Raw genomic sequence first — 12,616 nt, forward strand, 5'->3', positions numbered from 1 at the left:
ACTCTTTGGTAACTGATCCACAGCTGCTTGTTTTGCACTGTCTGGCAAGGCAATAACTGACACCTGATATAGTCCCCTCACCTTATTTCTGATCCTTCACCCTCTAGATACAAGCTAATATAGTGCAAAAATAAGAGAATACTAAGTAATATGCTAAGTAATATACTAATATAATATACTAAATAATATAATATACTAAGTAGTAATATACTAAGTAATATACTAAGTAGTAATATACTAAGTAATATAATATACTAAGTAATAATATAGTAATATACTAAGTAATATACTAAATAATATGTAAGAATGCTAAGTAATATGTAAAGAGTATAAACAAGCAGCGGCTCAAAGTGAGATACACACAAGAAAGAACATAATAATTAAAAGGATCCACGCTAAACAATAAAAAACTAAAATAATGATAAATACCGTATTTATCGGCGTATAACACGCACTTTTTTCCCCTTAAAATCAGGGGAAAATCGCGGGTGCGTGTTATACGCCGATCCCCTGCGATCCTGACCTGTCAGAACTAAAAAATCGCTGACCGCGATTTGAAAATGGCGCCGCCGGCGCCGAAATACACAGTGCCGGTCCTCGGCTCTTCTCGGCGGCTTTCGGTTTCACTCGAGCGCCGCCCAAACCTAGCCGAGTATACTCGGCTAGTTTCGGATAGCTCCGCTCACCGTCCGAGTGGAACCGAAAGTAAACGAGAGCCGCCGAGAAGAGCCGAGGACCGGCTCTGTGTATTTCGGCGCCGGCGGCGCCATTTTCAAATCGCGGTTGGCGATTTTGAAGCTCACAGGCTTCAGCAAGACTGCACTGGGGCAAGGCTGGACTGGGGCAAGGCTGGACTGGACACTGGGGAAGGCTGCACTGACATGGCTGCACTGACATGGCTGCACTAGCAAGGGTGCACTGACATGGCTGCACTGACATGGCTGCACTAGCAAGGCTGCACTGACATGGCTGCACTGACATGGCTGCACTAGCAAGGCTGCACTGACATGGCTGCACTGGCAAGGCTGCACTGGCAAGGCTGCACTGACATGGCTGCACTGGCAAGGCTGCACTGACATGGCTGCACTGACAAGGCTGCACTGACAAGGCTGCACTGGGCAAGGCTGGACTGGGGCAAGGCTGCACTGAGAAGGCTGCAATGATGGGCATTTAAATGTAAGTTTTTTTCCCTTCAACTTCCCTCCTAAAAGTTTTTTTTCCTTAAAATTCCCTCCTAAATTGAGGTGCGTGTTATACGCCGGTGCGTGTTATACGCCGATAAATACGGTAATTAGTCCATATAACACTGATGAGTGTGCATAAATTTTGAAACAGCTTTCAACACCACCATAGACTTGTGAACCGCCACCACATGAAGTGCGTGCTTACCGGAAGGCAAGCTATCATAAGCTTGCGGCTATCAACCCATCCAGGAGGTATTGGAATAACAGCTCACAGACAGATACTTGATGTGATAGGGCAGGAACACTCACCAATCGACCAGGAAGATTCAGTTATTCAATATTCATGGACGTGGACCAGGCATTACCCAAAAAGGAAAGGAGCTCACCATAGTGTAAATCGTATCATACACTTTTATTAAAATAAATGGTTGCACCTACAGGAAGTGAATAGTAAAACATCAAGGTTAAAAGCTGGCCGGCTCACGAACACCCGTCCACTTGGGATCACAACACGATGACGTCAGCACGCCACTCCTCCCGATGCACATTTCATCACAATCTGACGTCGTCCTGGGGCACGGGCGACGCACTGACTCATCACCTTATGTAGTGTACAAAGGAAACCACGCCTCGATTTGAGTCTCAGGTGGCAGAACCTAATCCTCCATATAGGAGACTAGCAAAGTAGTCAATACGCCACTATCACCAGTATTACAAATAGGTTTAAGAGGATGAGAAAAATAGAAAAGCTTAAAAAAGATATTGATCAGACCAGACGGTATTATGATAATACCTAGGCAATTCCTCACCACCCCAAGAAAGCAACAGGTGCCGAGCAGTCCCATTCAGATGGTCAATCCTTACCCACTCTATTTTTTTTTAAAACCCTTATGGCCTGCGGGCATATCGTTTAACACTTATTGGTCTATCAGAACCTAAAATGTAAAAATGGTAAATACCCACATTCCCCTAGTTGGGGACACCATCTCCCGGATGCAAGCCAAACCAGAAGCATGGGGACAAAGGAAATAGGTTCAACATTTTTTTTTTGTTTAGCGTGGCTCCTTTTAATTATTATTTTAATTATTACAAGCTAAAATCAGCAGGGTCCTCACTCTTATTTTATCTTGCTTTATGTTTTGATATACAAGTGTTATGTAAAAATGAATACCATTTATTTGTGATACTTCATAATGGCAGATTATACAATATCCATAGGTCATAACCTCTGATCCTTTTTGCAGCTTGTTATCCGCCGGCGCCCTCTTCTGTATATTGTAGGCATCCTCTTGCCCAGCATTCTTCTCATGTTTGTAGACCTCATGAGCTTTTACCTGCCCCCGGACAGTGGAACCCGAATCATGTTCAAAACCACCATTCTTGTTGGCTATACAGTCTTCAGAGTGAATATGGCAGATGAACTGCCAGCTACCACTTTAAGTGTGCCATTAATCGGTAGGTAGTACTTCATTTAAACAAAATAAAGTAACATATCTTATTTGTATGTGTTGTACCAATATCCTCAACAGTCTGATTTGTTCCTTTATTGTATTTAGGTTTATATTTATTCAGAGCAAAAGCTAATCAAACATGTTGTTGTCATGTTTTATTCACACCTAGATGCTTCATTGTGGTGGTATGTAGACAAGTGCAATTAGTTTAGTTCCGAATTAGTTTTTGAATGAATTTCGACAAATTCGTTAATTTGGAAATATCTGAATTACCGAAAACCAGTTTATCAAATTTTTCCAATAGTTTGTAAATTCGAATATTCGAAAATTTGTAAATTCAGAAATCCAAAAACCCGAAAATTCAAAAATCTGAAATAATAACTAACTAATAATAACTTAACTATTACTAACTATTAAATTATAGTTATTGGAATTTCCTTTCAAATTTGGCTGTTAGTGAATGTAACGAATACGAATTTATCCGAAGTTATGAATTATCCGAAATAACGAATGCTGTATCTAAACGAATGGAACATAACAAATTAATAATAATAAAAATCAATAACAATATTAAAAACGTTTTATTATTATTTATTATTAATTTGTTCTGTTCCATTTGTTTAGATGCGGCCTTCGTTATTTTTGGATAATTCGTAACTTCGGATAAATTCGTATTCGTTACGTTCACTACCAGCCAGGTTTGAAAGGAAATTCTAATACCTATAATTTAATTGTTATGCCCTGTACAGTATACATGAGCGGACCTTTTGACCGACTGGTCCGACGGCCGAATCTGTCGGACAATCCGACCGTGTGTGGGCTTCATCGGACTTCCGACGGACCTTTTCGGACGAAAATCCGACGGACTCTAGATTTGAAACATGTTTCAAATCTTCCCGCCGGGACTCCGCCGGACCCAGTTCCTATCAGGAAGCCTGTTCGTCTATATGCTGGTCCGACGGACCAAATACGACGCAAGGGCAGCTACAGCACCTGCCCGCGAGAATGTTTCCAGCGCGATCCTGGTTCTCGGCGACAAAGTACTATACATCTCGCACTCGCTGCAATAGAAAAAACACATTTTCCTATTGCAGCGAGCACGAGAAAGAGGCGACAATGTCCCTTAGGTCTGGTATGGATTTTAAGGGGAACCCCCCTATGCCAAAAAAAGGCGTGGGGGTCCCCCCAAAATCCATACCAGACCCTTATCCAAGCACGCAGCCCGGCCGGTCAGGAAAGGGGGTGGGGACGAGCGAGCGCCCCCCCTCCTGAACTGTACCAGGCCCCATGCCCTCAACATGGGGGGTGGGTGCTTTGAGGAAGGGGGGCGCCCTTCAGTCCCCCACCCCAAAGCACCTTGTCCCCATGTTGACAAGGGCCCCTTCCCAACAACCCTGGCCATTGGTTGTCGGGGTCTGTGGGCGGGGGGCTTATCGGAATTCGGGAGCCCCCTTTAATAAGGGGGCCCCCAGGTCCTGGCCCCCCACTCTATGTGAATGAGTATGGGGTACATCATATCCCTACCCATTCACCTGGGGAAAAAAATGTCAATAAAAAATACACTAGACAGGTTTTTAAAGTAATTTATTAGGCAGCTCCGGGGGTCTTCTTCCGACTTTGGGGGTCTCTTCCGACTTCTCTGCTCTCTCCAGCCTCTTCTCCTGGTGTCCAGTTCTTCTCCCGCTCTCCGACATCTTCTTCGCTCTCCGGTTCTTCTCCCGCACTCCGGTTCTTCTGCTGGGCTCCTCTGCTATCTTCTGCTCTTTTGCCGCTCTCTTGCTAGCGGTGGCCTGGTCTTCTCCATTGTCTTCTGCCCTCTTCTCTCCTTTCGCTGTTGACACAACACTCTCTCCCGCTGTAATGCTGTGTTCACGGTGTGCAGCGACTTATATAGGCATGGGGCAAGGTCACCAGGGGGTGACCCCGCCCCTTATGACGGCACAGTCCCAGCATGCCCTGGGACTGTGACGTCATAAGGGGCGGGGTCATCGGGTGACATCACCCGGTGATCATGCCCCATTCCTATATAAGTCATTGCACACCGTGAACCCGCAGACCCCGACAACCAAGGGCCAGGGTTGTCGGGAAAAGGCCCTCGTTCTCATCAACATTGGGACAAGGTGCTTTGGAGTGGGGGGACCGCAGGCTGCCCCCCTTCCCCAAAGCACCCACCCCCTCACATGTTCAGGGCATGCGGCCTGGTATGGTTCAGGAGGGGGGGGCGCTCGCTCTTCCTCACCCTCTTTCCTGACCAGCCGGGCTGGGTGCTCGGATAAGGGTCTGGTATGGATTTTGGGGGATCCCCACACCATTTTTTTGGCATGGGGGTTCCCCTTAAAATCCATACTAGACCTGAGGGCCTGGTATGGTCTGCGACGGGGCTCGCAAGGTGTTAATCTCACCAATAAAAGCAGCGAGATTGACGTCCTTTTCTAGTCCCGTCGTACCTCATCACGTTCAAAATGAACAAACTTTAGTCCGTGTGTGGGCAAGTGCGTTCGTTTGTAAGTCCGCCGTAACTCCGTCGAAAGTCCGCCGGGAAGACAGTCGGATCTATTCTGCCGGACAGACCGTGTGTGCGCGAGTCCCTTCATTTGGAAAGTCCATCGAAAGTCCATCGAGAAGACCATCTGACCTAGTCTGCTGGAAATTCCGGTCGTGTGTACAGGGCATTAGTTATTATTAGTTTGTTAGTTAGTTATTCTTTTGAATTTTCGGATTTTCTTTCTTATTTTCTTCTTTCTTATTTTCTAATTTACAAATTTAAAAAATGTACAAATTCAAGATTTTTCGAATTTACGAATTTTTGAATTTACGAGTTTATGAATTTTCAAATTTATGAATGTAATAATTTTACAAATTTACGAATTGCGATCATAACGAATGACCCGAAAAATGGAAAAAGAAAACGATTGAAACGAAAACGAACTAATTTTTCGGCAGTGCACATTTCTAGTGATTTGTTTAAAATCTTGTCTGCTGCATGTTTTATGGGGTAGAATGACAACACATGAAATTCATGGCGAAAGCACATTGCATCACAACGTATGAAAAATGCAAAAGTTTTAATGCAGATTTAGAGCCATGTCATATTAGTGATCCAGTTGTTGATGTCAATTTGCCAGCAACAGAACTGGTAAAAGAACAGAGAAGACACTAGCCTGCCGTTATGTTATTGTCCCTTCGGGGCTCAAACAAGCTAGGTTTCATTGAACATTGAAGGTGAGCAATGTTTTTAGCATTTTTGTTGCTGGCGAGTTGCCACCACTGACAAGATGGCTTTTCTTTAAAAAAAAATTGGGCCTGGCTCCAATTGTGTTTTTTTATCTCAGTGTTAATGTGGAACTTTACTCTTCAAATCAACATGTATTATTTTGAATGGTTATGCTGCTAGCATTAGAAAATAGATAGGACAGTATATCATATTTACTTTAGGAGGAGAGGAGGGGGGGGGGGTTCTCAGTTAAGCACACTCTTCTGCATGCATGCTTGAGATAAGAGCAGATGGATTCCTGGAAGTAAATGCTATGTGAATGATTTGCCCTTACTCAAGATGGCCACAGCCAGAAATGCGAAAGGGGTGTTTTTCCAGGTGATTTCTCAACATATTAAGCATGGAAACATGGATGAATGAGGGAGTTTGCTTTGAATATTAAAAATGAATAAAATAGTATTTTTTGGTTTGTGGTGCTCAGGTACAGTGAAGATCCGCTTTAAAGTGGTTGTAAACTCCCTCATATGATTTTTACCCATAGGTAGGCCTATAATAAGGCTTACCTATAGGTACTGTAAATATCTCCTAAACAGGCATCGTTAAGAAGATATTTAGATGCAGCCTGTGACATTCAGTGGCAGCTGGTGGTTTTTTTTGTTTGTGGGGGGGTGCGGCAAACAACAACCCCCCCATGGCACCTCAACCCCCCCTGCTGTCTGCCGGTCCACCAGGACTTGCCCCATTGGTGGCGGGGATCAGTGGGCACATCGTGGATCCGTGGGTACACAGCAGCGGGGATCGGCAGGCACATCAGGCAGAGGATCAGGCTGCAGTGGGCATCTGGCAGCGTCTCCTGTGTCCTCTTCTCTTCTGAGATTACAGATGCTTAAAAAAAAAACACCCCAGCCGCTGTAATTCATGCGCCCGGCATCTGAAAAGGGGCCGGACGCATGAATAGGTGGTAGCCTCGGTGGCCGTGGATAGATTCATGCTATGCATGAATCTATCCATTAACCATATAGGGGGTGGCATGGATAGAGGGGGCGGCACCCATGCGCCCTTAATGGACAGGCCACCCTTGGTGACATTACTGGCACATGTGCTCTGAAGGAACAGCATGTGCTGTAAACAGTGGCGCCCGTGTGCATGCACGAGAGTGACGTCATCGTGGCTCATCCAATCAAACAACCAGAGCCTGCCAACCTGGAAGGAAGACCAGGTGAAGATGGAAGCCCTGTCAGCAGTGACAGTGCACCACTGGAGGGCTTAATTTTAAGGTAAGTTTTACATAATGTGCTAGTATGTGATGCATACTACACATTATAATTTTTCCTTGCAGGTTAAAAATAAAATAAAAATAGCTGGCGGTTTACTACCGCTTTAAGATAAGCCCATACTATTGAGTGCAATGTCTATGTTTATGCAGCTTTCTGACACCAGGAGGCCTCAGAGGGTGAATACAGAAATGTGTAGAGAAAAGAAGAGTGTCACACCAAATGCTTAGGTGTCCAAGTTTATTTATTTCATTATAGAGCTCCAAAAAATTCTTTGGACTTCTATGTTGGAATAAATACTCTTGGGCTCATAAACCTTTTGGTGTGGCACTCTTGCTTACTCTACACCTTAAGGATTTAATGTGACATGGCTTTCAATATTTTTCAAATGCTTAAATGAAAAGAAACTGTTACATACTAACTGAATCAAATTATTACATTACTTATACAATAGAATTTATAGGATACACATGGGGGGCTAAATAAAGGATTCAGCAATGTCAACCTTGATAGTACTCATAGTACAGGTTTAGGTTTTCGTGTAATAGATGACCTAGTCAAAGTTTCACCACCTATATGAAAAGAGTAACCAAATAAATTATTTGTATCTAAAAACCTTTCCAAATCTTTTAATGTGATTTAGGTGTATTCTTTATGGTTTTCATGGCCCTAATGGTGCTGAGTCTTGGCAAATCTATAATGGTGGTAAAGTTTCTTCATTTTGACAAGGAAGGATCTGAAAGTCTTCTGATATCCCGATGCCGAATGCTGGCTCAAGAGAGACAGGATGACCATGACGAAAACACTGAAGATCGCTCTATAAGTTCAACCAATGAAACAGGAGGTGATACAGTTATGTCATTTCTGAAAATGAAAGGCCTTAACAGCAATTCACAAATGTATTCCCTTGAGGGTAGGTACCTTTACACATGACCTTTATCTGACAGTGGCAGTTACTGTTACTGACAGTTTTTCTGGACAGCTTTGGCTGCATGTAAGTATGGAGAAAATATAAATAAAGGGTTTTGACATAAAAAGCAGTGAATATACAGAATACCATCATTACATGTATTAATAGTGTAAAGTTTTTGACTTGCAATCCAGCATCCAGATTCTATTTAAACTTATTACAATCTGATAGTATTTACTGTACACATATGCATTTAACCACTTAATGACCAGCCGCCATCGTTATACGTCGGTACTTTGACGTAGAATATCGTTGTTATGGCAGCAGATAGCTGCCATAACCCTAGTATCCTCTTAAACAGAGGGTGGCTGGCTTTCAGATAAAAGTGGTCTCTGCGGTGGATTCGCTGCAAGATCACTTTTATCGGCAGAGGGAGAGGTGCCCCCCCTCCCGTCGCACTCCGGTCGTCTCCGCCGCTTACCGGAGCCATTGGTAGTGGAGGAGACGATTGAGTCCTCTCCCCTGTGAGACTGGATTCAGAGTGAGGGGAAGATGGACCCCGTTCGGCTCCATAACATTGGATGATGTCAAATGTCACTTCCGCCCAATGCTCTTAAAGGGGAAATTTGTATTTATTTTTTTCAAAAGACATTTTTTATTTTTTTGTTGTTTATCGCATTTAAGTCTAATGCCCTGTACACACAATTGGAAAATGTGCGATCGGAGCTTGTTGTCGGAAATTCCGACCGTGTGTGGGCTCCATCTGACTTTTTCCATCGGAATTTCGGACACACAAAGTTTGAGAGCTGGATCTAAAATTTTCCGACAACAAAATCCGTTTGCGTAAATTCCGATCGTGTGTAGACAATTCTGACGCACAAAGTGCCACGCATGCTCGGAATCAAGCAGAAGAGCCGCACTGGCTATAGAACTTCACGTTTCTCGGCTCGTCGTACGTGTTGTATGTCACATCGTTCTTGAAGTTCGGAATTTCCGACAACATTTGTGCGATCGTGTGTATGCAAGACAAGTTTGAGCCAACATCCTTTGGAAAAAATCTGATGGATTTTGTTGTCGGAATGTGCGATCGTGTGTACAGGGCATACATGTGAGATCTGAGGTCTTTTCACAGCTGAACAGCAGGTACTGGCTGTGAATCATTGGACTTGCTGACAGGCTCCCGCAAGCAAGCGCACCTAAACTCCGAAGCAGGCAGCAATGTACGGGTATGTCGCATTTCTTACGCCAGCCGCTCAACCGCAGTACATAGCAGGTCGGTCGCTAAGTGGTTAAAGAGCAACACTGTGCTCTGTTAGCAGTCAATTAGGGGGATGCAAGTTGTGACTACACAGTAAAGCATATGATGTGATAATCAAAGTGTTGCGCTAAAAATCACAATATAGCATCAAAAATATAAGTGAATATTCCCATGTGAAAATAAATGAATAAAGAGTCCCCAATAAAAGATAATGATGAGGATTCTTCTTGCCACAGATCACAGCGTGAGTCACATCACACTCCCTTCACTACAAAGGCCAACCACCACCAAAAGTGATCAGGTGTTTGCCTACCATGTAGCCAGGACCCCCTAGTAACAGGCAGGTCTGGCAAGCTTTAGGGAAATTCCCCTTTAAATCAGCATTACAGGTGAATGACCTTGGAGCAGGGGTAGGCACAGCCTTGAGGTAGACACCTGATAGGCATCCAATACTCCCACAAACACATATGTCACTTGCGGTAAACGCCATGACATAGGCACGCCACTCCCCCCTATGCATTTCGTCACCAAAGGACTTCTCCTGGGGCGAGCATATGATGTGTTGATAGCTGTGTGCCTCCCCGGTAAAATTCAGCTGCTCATGTTGCTGAGAAATATAACTAACTAGGAAGGGGATGCAAAGTAACTTGGGTGAAGAAATTTGGATTACAATTTAAAGATTTTGGCATGTTACTTTTGTCATTTCTAACATGATTTTTTTCAGTGAAGTATTTTTACAATGAACCTGGAACTGGGCTAATCTTATGAAAAGAAAATATGTGCCTAAGAACCTTTCTGAGTTCGTCTGGCTATCTGCCTACCGGTGCACTTTTTCCACTGCTTTGCTCATGTAAAATGTATGCTAATATTCAGTGAAGCTTCTTCAAGCAATCCACATTGACAGAATCTCCACAAATTGGCTGATAAAGATATTTATTGGCTTATTTTAAATGTGGTTACATGACTGCTTTATCCCCCTTTTCTCCCTGAGCTCTGAGGGATAGGGGTGGAGACACCTGATGATATGTTGCTTCCACTGACAAGACCAGCAGGGACCAGCCAAGCTGCTGTCTTATGCCCTGTACACACGGTCGGATTTTCTGACGGAAAATGTGTGATAGGACCTTGTTGTCGGAAATTCCTACCGTGTGTAGGCTTCATCACACATTTTCCTTCGGATTTTCCGACACACAAAGTTTGAGAGCAGGATATAAAATTTTCCGACAACAAAATCCGTTGTCGGAAATTCCGATCGTGTGTACACAAATCCGACGGACAAAATGCCACGCATGCTCAGAATAAATAAAGAGATGAAAGCTATTGGCCACTGCCCCGTTTATAGTCCCGACGTACGTGTTTTACATCACCGCGTTCAGAATGATCGGATTTTCCGACAACTTTGTGTGACCGTGTGTATGCAAGACAAGTTTGAGCCAACATCCGTCGGAAAAAATCCATGGATTTTGTTGGTGGAATGTCCGAACAAAGTCCGACCGTGTGTACAGGGCTGTCCATGCTGACTGTGGGGGGCATGGCAGCCTGTGAGGACAAAGGGGTTGATTTACTAAAGGCAAATAAACTGTGCACTTTGCAAAGTACGGTAGCACTCTGCAAGAACAGTTGCTCCAGAGCTTAGTAAATGAGCAGAAGCTCTGCTGACTTCCATCATCCAATCATGTGCAAGAAAAAATATATTTTTTTAATTCCTTGCACGATTGGGTATTCTTTGCAAAGTAAACCTCTTCCTCATTAACTAAGCTCTCAAGCAACGGCTCTTGCAGAGTATAACTGCACTTTGAAAAGTGCCCAGTCTATTTGCCTTTAGTAACTCCACCCCCTGGACTCACAAGGAAACTGCTGGCTTGCTCTAGTTTTGCTGTGCCTGGTGCTTCCTTTGAAGGCTGAACTGCACATGCCTGTCATTGCTACCAGGAGTCAGAGCTTGCAGATAGCACTGACAGAATAGAGCAAGAAAGAGGGGTACAATTGGGAGGCTCACCAGGTATTTCTGCATATTTTGCATGCAAAAGAAAAAAAAAGGCTGACACGGGAAGGCTATAATGTGAATTTAAATTAATTGTTTTGATTTTTTTGAATTTACATACACTTTAATTAGTTCTGTCTTGCCTTCTAGAAAGCATTTGTGGTGTCGATGAAGTATTCCAGAGCCCTGCAATAGTCGAGGACCATCTGATGGAGCACATCCTGCAGGAGGTGGCCTCCATCCGTACCTATATACAAGGAATAGAGTCAGAGGAAGCCTGGTACACCCACTGGCTCGGCCTATGTTACAGATTAGACAGCCTTATGTTCAGAGCCTACCTACTGCTCTTTTCAACCTATGCAGCTACTCTGTGCCTCCTATGGTGGTCATGGAGCTCATATGTAGTATCAACATGAAACAATATACCACGAACTGTTCAGCTATTGTACTTGGGCAGAATATTATCACCATACCTCACAACTTTTTGAGATAGGAACGAGGGACACCTATTAGCAAAAGAATGTAGTCATAGTACACACCCCCTGCCACGCCCCCTCAAAGGAGAATCATACAAACAAAAATGATTAGTTAAACCCACTAGTGCTTTTTTTAAACACTACTATTCCTTTATATTGGCTTTGGAAATTTACAAATGCAGCAATTTAGAAATTGGATGAAAGGTTTAGCACTGGGAAGCACTTTTTGAAAGATAAAAAGTGCATTTTATATACAACTATATAGATCAAACCAAAATGAGGGACAAATAAGGAGGGATGAGGGACAGAGGGACGTTGTTCCAAATCAGGGACAGCCCTCGAAATCAGGCAGTTGGGAGCTATGTTATCACCATTATTTAATTCTCCTTAACAAATTAATACTTTGAAGGAATTCCTCTTTTGTTTTAGATCCCTGTCCAACAAGTTAAAACAAGAGCCAGTCATGCACTCCTGGGGCTTGACATATGGGGCAACATTGCAGGGACATGCGGTGAGATCAGTGGCTGGTGAGGCACTGGCTAGTATCAGAGCCAGATACACACAGGTTACATACGCCGCGATCATTGGAGCGAGAGCAATAATTCTAGCACTAGACTTCCTCTGAAACTCTAAACATGTAACCTGTAAAAAAAAATTGACAACGTCACCTATGGAGATTTATTTTTTTATTATTCATGAAACAGTTTCTTTCCAAAAAAATGTGTTTGAAAAATTCCTGCTCAAATACTGTGTGACATAAAAAGTTGCAATGACCACCATTTTATTCTCTAGGGTGTCTGCTAAAAAAATATATATATCTATATATAGATATATATATACATTCTTTTTGACTGTTGTTCACATG

The 12,616-nt window shown here is 43.4% G+C and overlaps 1 protein-coding gene across 1 annotated transcript in view; it reads left to right on the plus strand.

Annotated features, from left to right (window-relative positions):
• HTR3B (5-hydroxytryptamine receptor 3B) overlaps positions 1-11,824 on the plus strand; it is a 56,184-nt gene extending 44,360 nt beyond the window's left edge. Inside the window, exons 7-9 of the mRNA XM_073603102.1 lie at positions 2,429-2,639; positions 7,767-8,036; positions 11,426-11,824. Coding sequence (XP_073459203.1) covers positions 2,429-2,639; positions 7,767-8,036; positions 11,426-11,691 — 747 coding nt within the window. The 3' untranslated portion in view covers positions 11,692-11,824. The remainder of the gene's footprint in view (positions 1-2,428; positions 2,640-7,766; positions 8,037-11,425) is intronic.
• Positions 11,825-12,616: the final 792 nt, after the last annotated feature.

Source organism: Aquarana catesbeiana, linkage group LG10, assembly GCF_042186555.1.
Source record: "Aquarana catesbeiana isolate 2022-GZ linkage group LG10, ASM4218655v1, whole genome shotgun sequence".
Lineage (NCBI taxonomy): Eukaryota > Metazoa > Chordata > Amphibia > Anura > Ranidae > Aquarana > Aquarana catesbeiana.